The sequence below is a fragment of the Mya arenaria genome, chromosome 4 (genome assembly GCF_026914265.1).
Source record: "Mya arenaria isolate MELC-2E11 chromosome 4, ASM2691426v1".
Lineage (NCBI taxonomy): Eukaryota > Metazoa > Mollusca > Bivalvia > Myida > Myidae > Mya > Mya arenaria.
In genome coordinates, this window is record NC_069125.1 from 64,490,714 (window position 1) to 64,509,991 (window position 19,278).

General features: G+C 37.6%; 1 protein-coding gene across 1 annotated transcript; it reads right to left on the reverse strand.

The window, feature by feature from the left end:
• Positions 1–10,928: 10,928 nt before the first annotated feature.
• On the reverse strand, positions 10,929–15,098 carry LOC128232376 (tryptase beta-2-like). The gene is made up of 6 exons (XM_052945891.1): positions 14,995–15,098; positions 13,916–14,138; positions 13,555–13,694; positions 13,080–13,226; positions 12,497–12,705; positions 10,929–12,303 (listed from the first exon to the last, which is right to left on the reverse strand). Exons 1-6 carry the CDS (start codon positions 15,017–15,019, stop codon positions 12,136–12,138), a joined length of 912 nt encoding a protein of 303 aa, XP_052801851.1. The 5' UTR covers positions 15,020–15,098; the 3' UTR covers positions 10,929–12,135.
• Between the last annotated feature and the right edge of the window lie 4,180 nt (positions 15,099–19,278).

Sequence of the window (19,278 nt, forward strand, 5' to 3'; positions counted from 1 at the left end):
TATAAGAAAAGGATATTATTGAAGCAAAATCATGGATACTTATCCGTATGACATATTAACACTATCCCACTCAGCAGGGTTCCCCCTGGGTTCTAAAAAGTTGTCGCCACTTTTTCGCGGGGGGGTTAAGGGGGCCGCGATAGGCCCCCTTACGGGTCCAGGGCAGCGCCCTTGTGGGGGCCAAGGGGGCGAAGCCCCCTGAAGCTCATGGGGTTTAAGCATTTTAAGAGCCTTAAATTGCATTTAATTAGCACATTGTCGTGCAAATCATAACATTTTGTTGTACATGAAGCACAAGATATTAATAGCAAATTGTTATTCTGTTGACAAAATTCATTGTATTCTTGGACTAGTATATATGGACTAGTATATAAATAAAAAAAATATTGCAAAAAATGTGACATAAACATCAATATGTTGATTTCAGTCTAATGCCTGCATACAATAAAAGAATACATTTGTGAAATTATTAGATAAATTTAAAATAAATGGAAACTCAAAGAAATATACATTGTCAAACTAGGGCCATAACTTTCCTAATAGAAATTTGTCTACCTACTCTTTACTCCAGCCAACATATTAGAAGCCTTATCAAATGGGGTTTAATCCTATTTATTTGATTTCTGTTAATCTTTTTGACACTTTTTGAACTCTTTGAATGCTGCATTTATAGCAATTACAAATTGCGACAAAACCGAAAGCAAGTCTATTTTTAGCGCGTAAACGTCATTACGAAATTTGCATATCACGTGACTTTCCGACAACATAAAATTCTACGATTTGCATATTTAAAACTAACACGATAATTACGCAACAACAAGGCTGTTGAGCTAAATATTAAAATTGTTTGCTAAGAAGAGACATAACAGTTAAAGGATGTCATTGTTTATCCGTGAAAGCAATAAAATTCTGCAATAATTAGCGAGGTGTTGACTGGGCCGTGACTGCTTGCCCTAATTATCGGATTAATTTTTGTTGTCGCACCAGCAGATGCGCTTGATTTATGACAGTGACAGAATCGATTATCATGCAGGCCGCATGGTCACCACTTACGTCATTTTAAGAAAATATTTTAGAAAAAAATCGTTGTCGCCATAAATTCGCCAAATTTGAAAAGTTGTCGCCACTTTTGCGATTTTGTCGCAAATGGCGACAATGGCGATCGCCAGCGGGAACCCTTGTTCATGTAAAAAAACTACGTACAGTGCATGCGAAGTCGTACGTGTTGAATGGATATGTCTCTGGTTCCAACATAAAATTGGTCTGAAACGACCGGGTTATTTTTATTGAGTGCATGCTTAAAAGAACAAAGCGATTGTGATTCGGTAGTTGAATCTGACAGAGAGTTCAATAACGTTATGGTTGAAGGATGAAAGGATGAGGCGAATTGTTGAGAGTTACACTAAAATATTGCCTATATTGCGAACGTTTCTTAATCTGTATGGCCGTACATCACCAACAAATGATGGCAACATGTCGTTTAAATAAGAAGGTGCAAGTGAATGGTGCATTTTAAAGAGTAGACAAAGTTTGTGTTTTTCGCGTCTAGATTTTAAGGGGTTCGAGAGCAGTTTCCCTGTAAAATTGTTTAGCGACACCAACTGCGTTGCTCCTGATATTGGCCTTTCAATGCCATTCTCAATAGCTATTTATCCCTGCTCCAAACAACTGAAATATCGTCCCGGGACTAAGCCCAGCAGGTAGCCAGGTCACAAAATATAGTGGAGAACCTGGGTCGATTCGGCCTGGAACACGGTTGGTGCAAATAGTGTGAAGGACAATTAAGTCTTGTTTAACCGAGACATGTAAACCTGTGAACAACTAGCGTGTTCAAAGACAAATCGAATGCACACTAAATTTTAACATTATTGCCAACGGCTCGATGAATGACAGGCTAATTGATATGACCCGGCCTGCCAGTCAAACCAGCCGTTCTATAACCGTCTGACCAATCAACGTCAAGACAAGGCGGGGCTTATCAGTTACACGTTGCTATTCACTAGTAGTGTAATACGATGTATTCTGTATATTTATTGACTTTACTTAGATAAATTATTAAATTAACCGCATAAAATCACAAAATGTGTTCGTCACTACTGCGGGAAAGTTTAGACAAATAAGAAAAGCCGAACTAGTCTCTGAATGATGCATCTTTTAATTATGCATTTTTAGTATTCGTTTGAAACAAAAGTGACCTTTAGTGGAATACTTTAACCATCCAAATGTTCTAATCGTTTAATGTAACATAACATAACAACATTTATTCAGCATTAAACAGTTACAACATTCATAGCCAACATAAATGATATCACTTTGTCGTAAAAAGCAATGGCATGGTCAATAGAGGGATGATGCATAATACCAAACATATTGTATCAATGGTTTTAGTTATCACATCATGTTAATTTTGTGATCGTAATATAAATGCAAAGTACATAAATTTACTAATGTTTCGTAAAGTTTTTCTTGAATCTGATGACATCAAAGTTATAAACTTTTGTTTTGTAGGCCATTGGCAAAACTTGATAAGGTTTAAAGTATTCTTTCCTTACATTATTATAATATGGATAAACCAAAAGAAAATGATATTCGTTTTCAATGACATTCATGTTGCAGTAAGTACAAATTCTATCTGCCTTCGGTATATAACGATGTCTACCCGTTTCATGTAACCGTACACACTCTACCCACGAACAGTAGATGTCGAGTATGTACAGTTACATTAAACGGTACAAGTACATGAGTGTATAATATTGACGATATTTTGTGTTTATTTTTTTCCGAAGCATGTTCATAAAAATGTACAAGTTTATTTAGACCTATTTTTAGGGAAAAAGACAACTCAATTTACTATAAATTGAATTTAAATATCTAAAAAAATAATGGTCAAAAATAGAAATATATATATACTGATTGCGACTATGATCATGTCCAACCTATTTGTTGCCTGTCATAGTTTTGCATTTCATTTACTTTGGATTTTAGTACATAGCAAAGAAACATAAAATAATACTACTACATTAAAAAAGGTACAAACATGGAGAAAAGAAGAACAACAGAGATCCCATTGAGATTGGACATTTTTCTATAAACGTCTTTGTTTTTTTTTTGTTGAATTTCAAAATTAATACAAGTTTTGTTTTACAAATTTTGGGGTTTAAAAAAGAGGGTCGTTTTTTTGTAACAACGTTTCGGTGTTATTCAGCAATACATTATTTTAACGTTTATATACATGTATATCTACCTAAATCATATGTTGCATTCCTCTAATTTAATGAGGGGTAATTTCCAGTTCTTAATATTCAAGGCTTATTCCAAACATTTTCGTCTGATTTCTAGGGTTAGGAAAACACAGACCTGAGTGGGGCATTGCGGTCGGGCAAATGCTATATATAGCATTAAACACAACTATCCACAATTGCACTCTTAATTCTAATTCTGGTGTGTTGCCACCGAATAATGTAGTCGTCGCTACCAAGTCATTACAATAAAATATAATGTACATTCCGCATAAATTAAATAGGCCCTTCCACGCGACTCTTGAGGAGAATTTTTGAATGGCGGTAAGCAATATTTTCATTGTTTGATTGCTATAATTGGATTCGTATGAATGTACTTATTGAAAGTATTTTTCTTTCGGGTCACGGCATTTTCAGAATATTATCATCTAATTAGCATATTTAGTGTTTGGCGAGCAATTAAGGGTGGGTCACCCTGAATAAACCGCTTCGCGTTCGGAGATGTAAATATTAAAAAAACAAAACTGTTGTTGGATATGTGTTGTTAGAACGTAGGATTTTAAATTGAGTATCTGTATTTTAATGTATGTGTCGTTTTCTTTTACTAATTGATTAAATTGATATTATTGTTGTTAATGTAACCAGGATATATATAGAAACAATTGTAATATACAATAATTGCCTTCACAGATGAAGCGGCGTGATGGTGCCTGTTTTGTTGGTGTTGTTGCTGACACGGGTATTCTCCCTCTCGAATGCACAGTTCAACCCCTCTGGTAAGTGACTTATATTGATAGCTCTAATCCAAAGTCAACATTAGTGCATTTTTATTAGATAATAAATAGCCAAAAAAATCCACGAACAACACCAACAACAACAATAACATTTCAGTATCGGTTACGTGCGCCGTGGGCCCCTCGTACACGGTGACGCTAGAGTCCGGGGGTTCGCGGACGGGTATCGTGTACATCTCAGGTCTTTGTGAGCCCCAGGCCACCACCCGGACCGGCACGTACATCTTCGACGATTCCACGTGCACCCTAACCAGCGCCGGCGCCCCGGACATCGTATGTACATTGTATTTGTTAGGTGGTATCGTAGTTCTACGACTGTGGTGCGCTATACTTATGCATCTTTGTTTTTGTCGTGTTGCAATCACTAGACGACCAAAACCAATTTATATTATTTTCGGTTGTAAAGAGAAAGATCTAAGATTTCGAGTTCATGGTGTAACTCCATAAGAAAACGGTCAACTCTTAATGGTACTCGCTCATGTGTTTGTACCAAGGATTAGTTTTCCCATGAATGCATCCGAAACACTTATTTTATCATTATTTTACTCTATGATAACACAATTGCAGAAACCGCCCCCCCCCCCCCCCCCTTCCCCGAACTTCTTCAGCGATGATTTATTCTTGGCGAATATCAACATTTGCTGAAGGGTTTCAGCTTTTGCTCACTCCTGATTTGCAACACCTTATTTCGTCATGCAAAAAGTGCATTTTACAAAAACCAGTACCTTCAAGACAATCAAAGACAATTATATATCTTCATAATATTCAAACCAAATTGATAAAACTCCTTGATATTTCTCGAATGTCCATTTCAATTAGTATAAAAACTTACTTTCTTGACTTCTCTCGGTCGTAGGTGGCAGTGTCAGTTAGAAAGGTTGATTTGTCATATCCATACATTTTTATATTAATCATTAGCTACAAAACGGATGTACTCCATGTGTTTTTTTTTCAGGGCGCAGTGTTCCATCTGGTGGTGCTGGAGAATGACGGCCCCCTCCTGCCTAGCGACCTCGTCATCCGGGTGACGTGCATGGTGCACAACGGCACTCAGACGCAGCTCATGGACTTCTCTGTCGCGTGAGTTACCGCGGAACAATCACCCATTTCAAGTCCGAAATTATACATCTGTATTGAATATTTCAGAAGCCATTAAAAGATCAACTATGAAACTATATTTAAAGTCTCTTTAAAGCCTGAAATCCTATGGATCCTCGATCTTTATGTATAATACCAACACCAAGTATACAGACTTTCTTTTATTTGTGTGTTAACTATGAATACAACTTAATATACTTATACGCAATCGTTGCGTTCTTCGTAAGTTCGCCAGAAACAGTCTCCTGAATGACAATACATGTACTTCGTTAAATTGCTCTGATGATACTTTTACACATTTAACAAGCTATACTTAAACACTATGTCTACACATCTAAACATCACTTTATCTGGAATGTCTTTTAGTTAAATATTCATTCATAGGTTAAAACAAATTTGTTTTGGCACTAAAACACTAAATCTGGAGTCAGATCTATTGTCTATACATATATACCAACGGGATTATAAAAACAAAACAGTTAGCTTTATAATGATATAAACATACTGAAAACGCACAGTTTAAATTCACGTTTTTTAAATCCGTATTTTGCTGAAGACTCTCCCTGTCGTATAAAGCACGGCCGGGTATTTGTATGTGGACACTAGTTTTGGCGAAAATATATATTTTCAGAACAATATGACTGCAGTACTGGTTTCTATTCAGTGTGATTCTGTAAGCTTTCGCCCGATCAAACTTTAAAGAAATTAGTATAACCTAAGAGATTGGTTAGTTGAAAGCTATCATTTTTGCAAAAATACTGGTTACACAACAAACTTCATGGTGCCATTTTCTCAGGGGGGAGGACTACGATGAGGAGGATGTGGCTATACTGGTACCAAACTTCCGGAAAAGGTTTCGGGACAGCAACAACAATATCATCAAATCCGCAAGCGTTGGTGACAATGTCCGGATCGACATCAACATCCCAAACTCAGAAGCGAGTAAGTAAAACGATCACGTTTCTTGACTGGACACGTAAATAGTCAAATACCCGAACATATACACAAATCGTTTATGTAATTTTTATTTACTTTGAGAAGTTCAGTAACTTTGTTGGATTTAGAACTACACTAACGTCTGTTACACTAATTTTGCCCCATGTATTCTCAACATACTTTTGAGATACAATAAGGTTACAAGAAACAAACTGATGCATAGCTTCAAATCGGCGCGATAAAAATAGAAGAGAAATATGCACACGGTGGATCACCGTACACCGGATATAGTAGCCCTAGCGAGACGTAAACAACGCAATATCCCAATAGTTTGCTCAAAATTTACACACTTGTTCAATATATCTCTGATTTTAAGTTGAAATGAACAATAACATAAATTTCTGAAATGTGCGAATTATAATATTTTTGAAAAGTTAGTTATATGCCTAATATTGTCTGTGAAAAGTTGCTTCTTATTAAGGTACAACCTTGAATTGTTCATATTACATGGACCGGTACAGTGTTTTTGTTGACTGGGCAAAGCCTTATACTAGAAAATAGTATCCGATCAGGGCAAATTGTGGCGAAAACTGTAGACATAGTCAGTAAAGTGAAGCCATACTCCTATTTCAGACGTAGAGCACATGTATATGCATCAATTCCACATCTTCAGCGTGATGATTGTGTCACTATATTCCTTTCTGCTCATTAGAACACAGTAATCACAAAACACTGTGGTACAAATACGTTCTTTAACCTATAATCTTTAACTAAGAATGCCAAATATCAACACTGTGATTAAAATAGTACTAGAATGCATGCCAATGCCACAACTATCCCAAGTACATAGAAATGCTATACTCAATAAAGTAGCTGCGTTAAAATATCTATACTCAGTACATAACCACCGCGAAATTAAACAAGAAATTCTCAGATATTACTAAGAAGTTCTTAAAATGCTTTGAAACAGATACACTTGACTAACAATAAAAGGAACTCCTCGATTCATTTTTGTTTGTAAATTGACTTTTACAAGCTAAATTATTAAAATGGTTTAGTTAAAACCCTGCCCTTGCCCGTGAGACATGTACTTTACCACCAGTTTACCTGTTTACTAATGTTTTAAAGCCAAGCGCAACAGTTGTGTTGATGTCTGTAGACCTGGACATGTCTATACTCGTTAAACTGATACATTTTTGGATGCTTTGTGACCCCATATACTTTTGAAATCATTTGAAAGGTATCTGCTTGCTATGCAAAATAAATGACAAAATATGTTATTTTTTTGTTTTTGTTCTCTTCTACAAATGATTCGAATTAATATGGCATGGTGTCTACAGGCATCCACAATTCACATAGTTGAGGGTCGGTTTCTTAACTTGCTGAAGTCATATTATCATTTATTAGGTGATTGTTTTATTGCAATCTCGGTCAAACTCAGCTTTTACAAACGCTCATCAGCATCCGTATATGCACCCGTTCCCGTAAAACATTACACCACTCAGAAAATCAAGTTAGAATTTTCCATGCGTCCGTACCGCATCCGCACCCCAGCTTTTCTTCATGCGTCCGTACCGTATCCGCACCCCAGCTTTTCTTCATGCGTCCGTACCGTATCCGCACCCCAGCTTTTCTTCATGCGTCCGTACCGTATCCGCACCCCAGCTTTTCTTCATGCGTCCGTACCGTATCCGCACCCCAGCTTTTCTTCATGCGTCCGTACCGTATCCGCACCCCAGCTTTTCTTTATGCGTCCGTACCGTATCCGCACCCCAGCTTTTCTTCATGCGTCCGTACCGTATCCGCACCCCAGCTTATCTTCATGCGTCCGTACCGTATCCGCACCCCAGCTTTTCTTCATGCGTCCGTACCGTATCCGCACCCCTTTCCTCGTCCCTAACCGACCGCCTAATGAGCGATATTTGACAGATGCATACCATCGGCAGTCGAATCGCTGTGTTGACAGGATGCCGAAAACTTCGACTTTACAGAAAATTGCGAAAAACTGATCGAGGGAAAACCCTGTTTTTAAAGCTAATTTGCCTAAAAACACTCTCGTACACCACGATGCTTTCGTTAATGTAGCCTGTTAAGGAATAGAATCTGCATTTGTGCAAGCCTCGTGCGGACGGTTTTTAAGGAAATGCGGCCAAATGTTCTACACCTTAAATAGAATATCACTTTTATAAACTACTTTTACTGTCATGTTTGAATATCGAGCTTATAATTGTTTTATCTGGGTTTCAGGCACATTTGATAATCTGTACTTTCAAGTAGCAAACGTGTACATTTCGAACGCAGACTTCACGGTGGCCGTAGTTGAAAACGGGTAAGTGATTTATTTTCGTTTGGAATTGTTCCTATAAATGCTTCTATTTAACACATTTATAAGCTTTCAACTCCAAAATGATTAAAATATTTTTTTATTAATTCATAGTTGTAAGCTTTTAAAGTTGAAATACATCTAAGGTAATGGCATGTAGGAGTATAAAATATTTTGTTTGCAGATGTTCGAACTACCCTGACCTATTTGCCGACCCGCCTTCCGCCGCAAAGGACAAAATCAAACTTCCGCACACGGTGTTTATCCCTAAGGACACCTCGACCAATCCCTCCCTCCCGGGCATGGCGGACACAGACCTCGCGTACGCGCTTGACATCAACCTCTGTGTTGGCGGGTGCTCACCGGTAGGTGACTGGTATTTTGTCCTGATCTCTCTCTCTCTCTCTCTCTCTCTCTCTCTCTCTCTCTCTCTCTCTCTCTCTCTCTCTCTATATATATATATATATATATATATATATATATATATATATATATATATATATATATATATATATATATATCAGGCCGAACGGGGTTGTTTCTAATATAATGCCCATAAACACATTACATTGTTCTACATGTTTGTAAAGATTGTCTAAGAAATGCGCAAGGTAGAAAGAGGCAAAGGTTACTTTGGTCAGTTTTTGGTAATCTAAGAACCATAACTCCAGAGAATGTAGTGAGATGCGGCTGTCGATACACAGTGTTTCAAAGCTTGGTAAAAAATAGAAATAAAACTGCTCAGGCTAGAAGGCGGACAAAAGGAAATAAACTGCGCTGTGAAATATGAGATCTGGCTGGATTTAAATCTAGGCCGAGGTATGGTGCTCAATAACATTGCAATCTTTCTGTAAATGGACATGGCGTGCTTAACATTGAAACACAAAAGCTATGTGTCGCGCGCAAAACCCACAAAAATACCTCAATGATCAATATTGAACGTGTTTTCTATTTCAACACATTTTTTATGTGTTTAATTGTAAAGCTATAAAAAAATGGAGTGTTTATGCACTACAAACTATTCTCTGGCTATTATCTGTCGATCTAGCAGCTCAGCGGACTGGCGGCCTGGGGGCCTAGCGATGGCTACTTAACGGCCAGCCAGCCTAGCGACCATATACTGTATTGATTTATGTGTCTTATTGAAAACAAATAAAAAAAAAAATTTCGTATGCACAAATAAACATCCTCTAGTGATCATCAGCTTTTTTTCTCAAAAAAGAAGATCTAGCAGACCAGCGGCCTTGTGGCCTAGTGGTGTGATGTAAGCAGTCTGGCAGCCTTGCAGCATAGTCTTGTTTTCCATTTAAATTGATTTTTATGTGTCCCAAACCATGATAATGCACAATCTTTAGCGAGTATTAGCAAAAAGGAGAAAAACTGTCCTTTTACAGGCCCTAATCGGCCTAAAATTATTTTCTATTTCAAATCGTGTTTTTGATGCGTTATCTCCAAATAAACCTGATAAATTAAAGTTTTTATATGCATAAATAAACATCCTGTAGCGATACGTAACTTCATCACTCCTCTGCAATCAAGGTTAACCATGTATGCATATGGTTAACATATTTGCTCTTCTTGGATGTAGACAGGTTACATATTGCAAAATCCATTGACCTTGATGGCATTTCGGGGACATTCGTCAGTAACATGTCTAATGGTATTCTTCGCAAAACTTCGTAGAATACATATCTAACCCCTACTTCCGTGTAGATTAGTTCATACCTCAAGCGACACCACATGTCATGATGCTCATTTGTATACAAATGATATATCCTGCGCTTTAACTGCTACCGAACTTTCTTCCACAAGCTTTCCTGTGTGGCGGGTCGACGAAAACGAGACAAAGCTCCATCGACGGAGAAGGTGAAGATACAGACACTTCTCATGATCAAACAGAACGGTTAGTTATCAGTAAATATGCCCTGAACATCAAAACGAAAACGAACGACATGAAAAAATCTAAATTTCATTAGAGATGGATAATCAGAATTTACTGTTCTGTATTATTTAACATATTATGACGTTCGTAAGTGCACGCACCATGATTTCAAGGGACATATGGAAATGATATTTTTCTCGAAATTTTGCTTTGTTTGAACTTTCAGAGAAGCAAGTTCAGTTTACTTCCAGAAAAAGGTCATTGGACAATGAGAGCGGCGTGGACGTTCCTGTCGCCTGCTTCCCCCGCTGGTCCCTAGCCCTCGTGTCCGTTCTGTGTGCCATCACAATGTGGCTCTGGATCGTGGTCGCCCTCTGGATGGTCAGGAAAATCGTTAATCAGAACCCGGTTGCTCAAAGGAATTTAACAGACTGCTTAACGTAGGCTTAAAGCAGCTGGGATCAGATATACATGAAGCACACTTTGATGCGTTTGATTGTACTACGAATACAGTCTTCATTTATCATTGTGAACCTTTGTCAGAGGTCAATGATTTGGACAAAAAGCCTGATATTCCAGGTCTTCGGATTTGTTTTTTCATTTTTGTATCAACAAATAGACTAGAAAAGTCGTATACGAGCCCATGTTTAGTAACACACAACTGCAAATGTATTGATATGTTAAAAGTAGTTAATATTTTGTTTATTATACGATTTACATGAATTCATTTATTTGCGATTTCAAAACAAAATCAACCAAGATTCTGTTAATGTTCAGCTGTTTAGTTTTTTTTAGTCAAAACACTTAATCCACCTGTATGATTAAAAGTAATAAATGAAAAAAAGCCTGACTTATTGTACTTAAAATAATTCCCAAGACACACTCGTCTGTTTTCTTATGGATGGGTATTTAAACGTACATTACATCTAGTGTTCTGACATGTACATTTTGCTTTCTGACATTTACTTTCTTGATTTCTGATATTATGACTTGCATCTTGCTTTGTGAGCTTGCATCCTTAATTCGTCATCTGAGCAACTGTAGGATTATAAGTTATATTTGTCATCTTACTTGAGGCTACATTCCATTCAGTTTATTTTCAAAGTTAACACCGGTGGTGTGATAATGTGTTACAAATCTTTCAGAAACTTCACATTCTCCTGAAAGCACATGTAAGCAAGCATTTTGTAACATGTCACGAAGCAGAATATAAAACAGCTCCGTTTTTTGACACTAGAGGGAGCAAGTTCGTAAAATAATACGGAGCTGGACGGAAACTCTTGACCTGAAACGTCCCGTATCTAAAATCTATTCTTTTAAAAAATACGAAAACTACCGCCATTATAAGCGCAATGCCAAATGGAGTTTTATATGGAACACTCGTATTATGTATTGCATCATGCTTGCTACTAAATTCGGCTTGTTGACTTTTGTCGAAAACTAAGCCAGGAAAGGAAGTAGATATGAAACTGACAAGAGTTAAACGCTAGCTAAATTAAGAATATTTACCACGATTATATCTGAGATTAATGAATAAATTGAGAAACGAAAGCGTATTATTAGGCAAAAGTTGAATGTCAATTAAGGACCAGCCAAGTTACACGAAAGAACTTTAACGAAGCTAGCAATACACATGCCCCAAAGGAATTAAGGCAATAAAGCAAGATGTTCAAGTCAGAATGCAAGATGTACAAGTTAGAATGCAAGATGTACAAGTCAGAATGCAAGATGTACAAGTTAGAATGCAAGATGTACAGGTCGAAATGCAAGATGTAATGTTTGCCTTAATACGTTTCCATGTGCACCCATAGTTGTATATATGAGATAACGAGGTAGACACACAGTCTGACATGTACATTTGAATTATTCATTATTGATGACTTGGTTGATCCACTCATAGAAGTGAGAAACCTTGGTGTAGAGACCAGGAAATTTCCCCGTGCCACACCCCTTCCCGGCGGAGACCACGCCCGCCACCTCGAAGCTGCCTTCCGGTCCAGTCGGGCAAATTAGCGGTGATCCAGAGTCACCCTGCAAACAATTCAAGACTTACAATGAGCGATATTCGTGTTAAAATATCGAGATTTTAGTTAAACAAAAGTTTAAAAAAGTTAGCCTTTCTAATTATTAAACTCATATAATAATTGACGCCGATAAAACAAATAAAACGGATACCGTGATTAAAACATTCTGAAAACCAATAAGGAGCCAACGACACACATACGTTGCATGCATCGTTATATCCGTCTTCGTCAAGGTAGACACCGGTCCGCGCGGCGTCGGGAATGCCGGCGCAGATGACGCTGTCATCTACGACCATCCGGATGCCACCCTCCTCGTATTCTACTTCGCCATATATAAGGCTGCAAGTGGCGTTGTTGAGGACGAACAGTGTTGTCTTCAACGGGATGTACATCCCGTAACCGTACGGCTCTGGCGATACAATCATAGAACATTCACTTGTATTATATAGCATGAAGCCTTATCCAAGGCTGATTGTTGGTGTTGGTCCTAAATATGTCCAAATAAATGACAACGCAATGAAAATAAATGTCTGTCTTCTGATTTTGAGGCTACTATTTGAACAACTTAAAGAAGCACATCCTCTATAACAATAACCTATTTACATATTCAGATGTTAATGAATGTTATTAACGTCTAAAACGTCATTATGGAAACAGTATACGTCTCCGTGCGATTATCGAACACCAACGAGCAGCCAATCATGGACCTCGAAGTTGTGGTCAAGGGGCCTCGGCGACATATTCAAATCAGTCTTTAATGCACAATAACTACTTTGTTCGTACCGTTGGAGACCTGCCCCCAGCCACCTATCTGGCACTTGGTGAGCTCTTCAACCTTCTGTGAGGTCACCGGAATCTCGCGTACGTATGTCGTACTAACGTTCGCCGCACGTGACAGCTTAATCAGTGCTATGTCGTTGAGCAGGGTGTCTGAAACCAGTTGTTCATCTTGTAAACCGTAACCATTTTCTGATCGCACATTAGTTTGTATACTACAACCAGCGCTAAGCATCAGTACTTAAGACGAAGACTAAAAAACGTTATTTTATAAGGATTGATAACAAACTAATTCGGATTTATACCTTGATTTAGTTACATATATAGTAATAATAGTATAAACAAAGGCCTTTTTATATTGAACATAATTTCCACGCGATTCTAAGCAGCTATTGCAAGCCCATGTACGACCCTGCAGTGTACGGCGAACGCACGGAGCGCGGCTCTTGCGCTCCGGCATTCATATTGTATCTGTACATACGTGTGTCGTGAGGTTGGAAGTCCGGGTGGACGACGAACTTCTCAGGGTCGACTGTCTGCTCCCCGGGGTCTTTCAGGTACTGATTGTGTTCACCAAGCACTACTTTCCAATTGCCAACGTCGGACAGCTCCTCAAAAAACCTGCACACACAGGAGCATATATGACAGCCGGAGACACACCTACTGTGTTAGCAAAAGCTGCAAACCCTTATAATGCTATGGCAGGCAGTCTTTCAACAAACTTCCATTAACAATTCGCTTCTATACGACAATTTACATGTACACAATAACCGCATAGTGAACTGATATAAATGTCCATAAGGGTAGAGTAGTGATTGCTGACTCGTATATAATATAATTACCCGACGCAATGTCCAGCCGTTAGGACCCATTCGGGGTGAATAAGCGTCCCGCCACACAAATGTTTCATATGGGTGTTCCGAGTGAACGGGAACGGTTTCAGGTAGTGCAGGGACACCAGAAAGGGCCACTCAGAGCGCCGGATCGTACGTCCATTCACCACACGCGTTTCTCGCACCATGGGCTCCTGGTCCCCGTGACACAAAGCAGCGAGGGTCGCAAATACTGACAGAAACAGGTGGGTGGTTTTATTTACACGTATTTATATTTCCGTCAATACATCTCCAGCATCTATTAATATTGAAGTTAATGTTTCCTGATAAATAAATAGTAAAATAATGCCCGGTCACCATCCCCTGTCCCTCAGATTTCTTTGTATTCCTTTGTATTCATATTATATTACTATTATCATTATTATTATTATTATTATTATTATTATTATTATTATTATTACTATTATTATTATTATTATTATTATTATTATTAGTTAGTTAAATATATTTATGCAACTGTCCGCGTACATTAAAATCGAATCCCTTAAATACTGTTGAGTCCATATAACCGCGTCTGCACGCGAGTTCGATCCGCGAAAAATGAGCGATTTTAGAGAATGCGGATACATTATTTGGCTTGAACAAAGTGGCAAAAAGTACATATCATGAACAAGTAATACACTAGATTACATAAAAACATTTCGGAAAGCTAAACGTGCGGAGAACAAATCATTGAAATCTATGTTCAATTTGATTTTTTTTTCTACATAGAAATGAAATATTCAACTAATAAAGCTTATTTTATGAAAGCCCATCAAATATTTGTAAATTTGAAAAACAATTGCCACTATTGAAATTTGATGTGTGTATAGTAATCAGATTTTATTTCTACACAAAATCCGTTTTCATGTATGCTTTTTGAGTACACCTGAATATGATTTCCGTTTTAAAATGCTGATGCTGACAACGGATGCGAACGATGGAATCAGGTACATCTCATACTGCCCTAAAACGTCATCCTTATTTCTTATCAATATAAATTTTGATTAATTAATTTTGCGGGTTTTTAATATTTCATAAAAACTTACTGTAAAAAATAATATGTATGTCCATTGTTGTTCCAGATGACACTGCTTCCAAAGACTGGGCGATTCTGTTATTTTCTACATTTAACGATGGTCATAACCGCCACAGACGATTATCATTATTATTGTTAATAGATGCTACACTGCACATAGTTAATTTCGCAGCGAACTAGCCTCATACGAAACGTATTTTGGCTGTTTTTAAAATTGCTGTCATACCCTATAGAAAGTCATGTTTTAGAAATTCCTATTAACGTACTGGTGCATACGTGTGGTATCGGAATTGAACCTCTCGGGGTCGACTGTCTGCTCACCGGAGTCGCGCAGGTACTAATTTTTTGCTCCCACAGCACTACATTCCAGGACAGCTCCTCCAAAAACGTGCAAACACAGGAGCATATATGGCAGCGGGAGACACACCTATTGTGGTCGCAAAAGCTACAACGCCTTATAAAGCTAGGACAGCTAGTCAATAAAAAATTGCTATTTTCCTCTTCATAAGGATCTTAGAAAGTAACCGGAATTTGCTGCATATAAATCATACTAATATATTTCTGAGGATAACAATACAATTGGAAATATTTCAATAAAATATATATCTGTCACAGCATGCATTAAGTCGCTGGAAGGATTCTTTTTTACCCAGTATAACTACTGTATTGTAATTAGACGCCTGACTAAGAGATAATAAGCTGCAATAATTTGCTTCCAGTAAATGTCCATATTTGTAATTACCCATAATAGAGTGTAAAATGACCTAGTAATTATGAAACATAATCGTCTAATACCTATGTTATTATCGAAACGCAGCATATACCAGACAAACCTGAAGACTTTATTGATTAAAACATAAGCTGTCACTGGAACGTGGTAAAAGCCCACTAGAAGACAAGAAGGTAACATAATATTTATCGAGACCATTTATGTACTCCTTTATCGTACGCAATACATGAACGTGCACAATCCAATGTTACTTTATTCAGGTGTAAAATATGGCTTAGAGGTCTAGTTTAAGCCTTCTATTAATGACCCCCCCCCCCCCAAAAAAAAAAACAAAAAAAACAACAAAAAACAAACAACAACAACAAAAAACAACAACAAACAAACAAACAAAACGTGTATTTGTACACAACCACTGTTAATTGATCTTAATCTTATTACCTGTTTGTCTTATCAGATTCTCCGATCTGAGTAACCTGCTGTGCAGTTTGGGATATTTTAAGATAGAAAGTGACCCTAAATGGCCCTAAGCCAATAAACGAATACACAGGAAATTGGCCCCTACTGTGACTCCAGTGCAATTAGCAGGATATGCACAGCTGGTAATTATCATGCCAAACATTCCTTATACTTAAACGGGGACATAGGACGTGTTCGAGACAGAAAGGAACGGTTGCCATGGCGCTTATATAGGGCTTTAAAACATGATAACACAGACGATTTAAACCGATTTAAGCCAGTAGTGATGATCACTGCATTTTTTGATGCGCGGCCATGTCGTATAATTTTAATGATGTTAAAATTGAAAACGAAACAAACACATCCACAGACATTTTTGTTTTTTGCAACTCGCAAAAGGGCCGTTTAGGTATTGTCTAAACTTGTCCGTATTTGCTCTTACAAGTTCCAGAGTAACACTAAGAGTAGTGGTAGCATTTTTTGACCGGATCACAAACTGATTTCCAGAAATGACTATTGTCAAGAACGTAAATAAAACGAAGGTATTAAATAAATGGACTTCGGTGCAATATAAGGTTCACGGATGCTTCAGCGATAAAGTCTCTCCACCAACAGCTGTTGTTTATAAATCACATTTCTTATCTATTTCTTTTGCATGTTAAGGAACAATGAACGAGGTTATTTTTAATGGGGTCTATATAGCCTTGAAGATATTAACCGTGCTTACTACCTTACATGCCTTTTCACTGTTTCAAAGAGAATATATAAACTAGGCCTTTCAAAAGGGATCGTCTATCATATCTTGACTGACTGACTGTTTGAAATTTAGGAAAATTTGTTCTGTATGTATCCCCGAATTGTTGACACGAAACCAATAGGACAAGCGTTCCGATGGAGCTAAAACTAAATCGAAATAATAGAAAATGTAACCCAGGCAAATTTTCTGAGTTGCTTTTTGACTATGGAACTTGGGTTATTATTTTGAGCCCATGTGACGCATAAATAACAATCATTGGCTTAGTAAAAGGTCAGGCAAAGCAGGTCATTGCAAATAGGACAAGAAGTGCCAAGAAAGGTTAAATATGCCAAATCAAGTTGTACAAAAATAAAGTACAAACATCTGTCAAAGAAATTGTACCACAATTATAATTCAAGTAAAGGTTTGGACAGCAAACAGCTTATTCACGACAATGCTTCAGCCCACTAAAGCAAAATTGTACAATCTTTCTTAGAACAAGACATGTATTTCAGGTTGAACACCCACCTTATCCTCCTCCCTAAGCCCTGTGACTTTTCCCTATTTCCATTGCTTAAACAATCCCCGTGTCTAATCGTTACGAGGAGATTGGTGGAAGTAACGTTGGTTAGTGTTCGAATAACGCGTTTTTCGTGAAGAACAAGACCACAGGTAAGAAATTTAATTTAAGTAATCGAGAAAATTAGATATGTTATCACAAGGGTAGGTGCAAGATGACCTCATGTTATAATTGCGTGTATACATACGTGTTTGGTATCCTCCAAAATGTCGGCGGTTCACCAACCGTTCGGAAAACCCAACATGGAAAGTATGATCCGCGAGCTTTAAAATATCTCTTCTGTAGTGTATAATTATGAATTTTGCTATTATAGACGTTAAGATTATCATTGCGGTTGTATTTAAAATATATTATATTAATCTACTAATATGTACACTGTATATTAATAAAATATATTGTAACGCTGTATGTGTTAGACCTGTCATAGTCGCCAGGTAATGCTGGTTGCACGTTTTATTGTTTAAATTATGTTTTAAAAAGCAAGGGGAGTCTACTTTGCAGCATTAAAAAGCCGTGGATAGCATGAGTTTGTAAGTGCTTACCTGTTATAAGTGTGTGTTGGTGCAGGGGGAATACTTTGAAGGGTTGACGAGAACGTTTTAAACATACGAATGTCACAAACGTAATTCATTGAACTCCCCTCGTACAACGATACACAAAACCAACTTCCTGATGGCATTACTAGAAAGACTGAAGAAGTCATGAATATGAAATAAGACTGAGAAGAAAGTGGTGAGTTGCTCAGTAATGAAAGCTTAGCGTGTATTGAGCGTATGTTGAAATCGGAGGAAATGATAGTTTTTTTGTACCTCACGGTACACTTAAATAAGCACAAAAAGAATCGAAAGGACACCATTACTATTTGAACGAAGATATATTGCAATGATTTTAACTAGTCTTAGTGTTAATTAGGGATTTTCATTGTTAAAAAGTTCTGGTTTACATTACTAACTTCTGACGGACATTATCAATAGACATTTATTAGCTGACGCACGCAAGGGTCGATGGGTGTCCGTCGTCCACAATTACTTGAAACGATTTTCCTACCAAAGTTTGCAATAACAACATATTTTTATCATAAATATTTACATCACTATCAAGGTTATGTCAATACAAACGTAATTATTCAAAATAAAAATCCATTAAATATTGAGTTATGGCTCTTTTGTTATTTTCATTTTTTTTTCTGCCAAATTGGCCATGCAACGTGTCTAAATTTAACCAAACATTTTCAAGAAGAGAGTGCCTTCTATGGCACACAATACGCTCACATGGCATGAAAGCAGTAGATTCGATTTGATTTAAAGCTTCACAGAATTCACCATTTTACGATCATTTGTCAACACTTTTGCAATTGCATTCCATAGAATTTTGAGTGTCGTAGCAGTTTGTTTATTTGAGTTTATCAAAGTCTGCCCGCGCCCATTGGCTGCATTATGGCTTGACCCCACCGTGACGCCATCACGACTTAAATTGTGTTTAAATGCCATAAGTGACATAAGATAGAAGTGACAGCAATTCGCAGTCAAATCCAGACATTGGAAGACTTGAAGAAACAGAGTGAGATACAAGAGATCCGGTTGCGATACCATAGCTCTTTGCGAAGAGACCTCTTGGTTCTTTAACGTGCTCGATGTAAAGCACCGATACACGGGATACAACTTTCCTGGGTTGAACCAGTACTGAGTACACCATTTTTCCAAGCACCACCCTTTCAATGCCGAGCGCCAGGCAAGGGAGCTACTTGTACCAGCTTTTAACGTCTTTCGATATGACGCGGCCCGGGATCGAA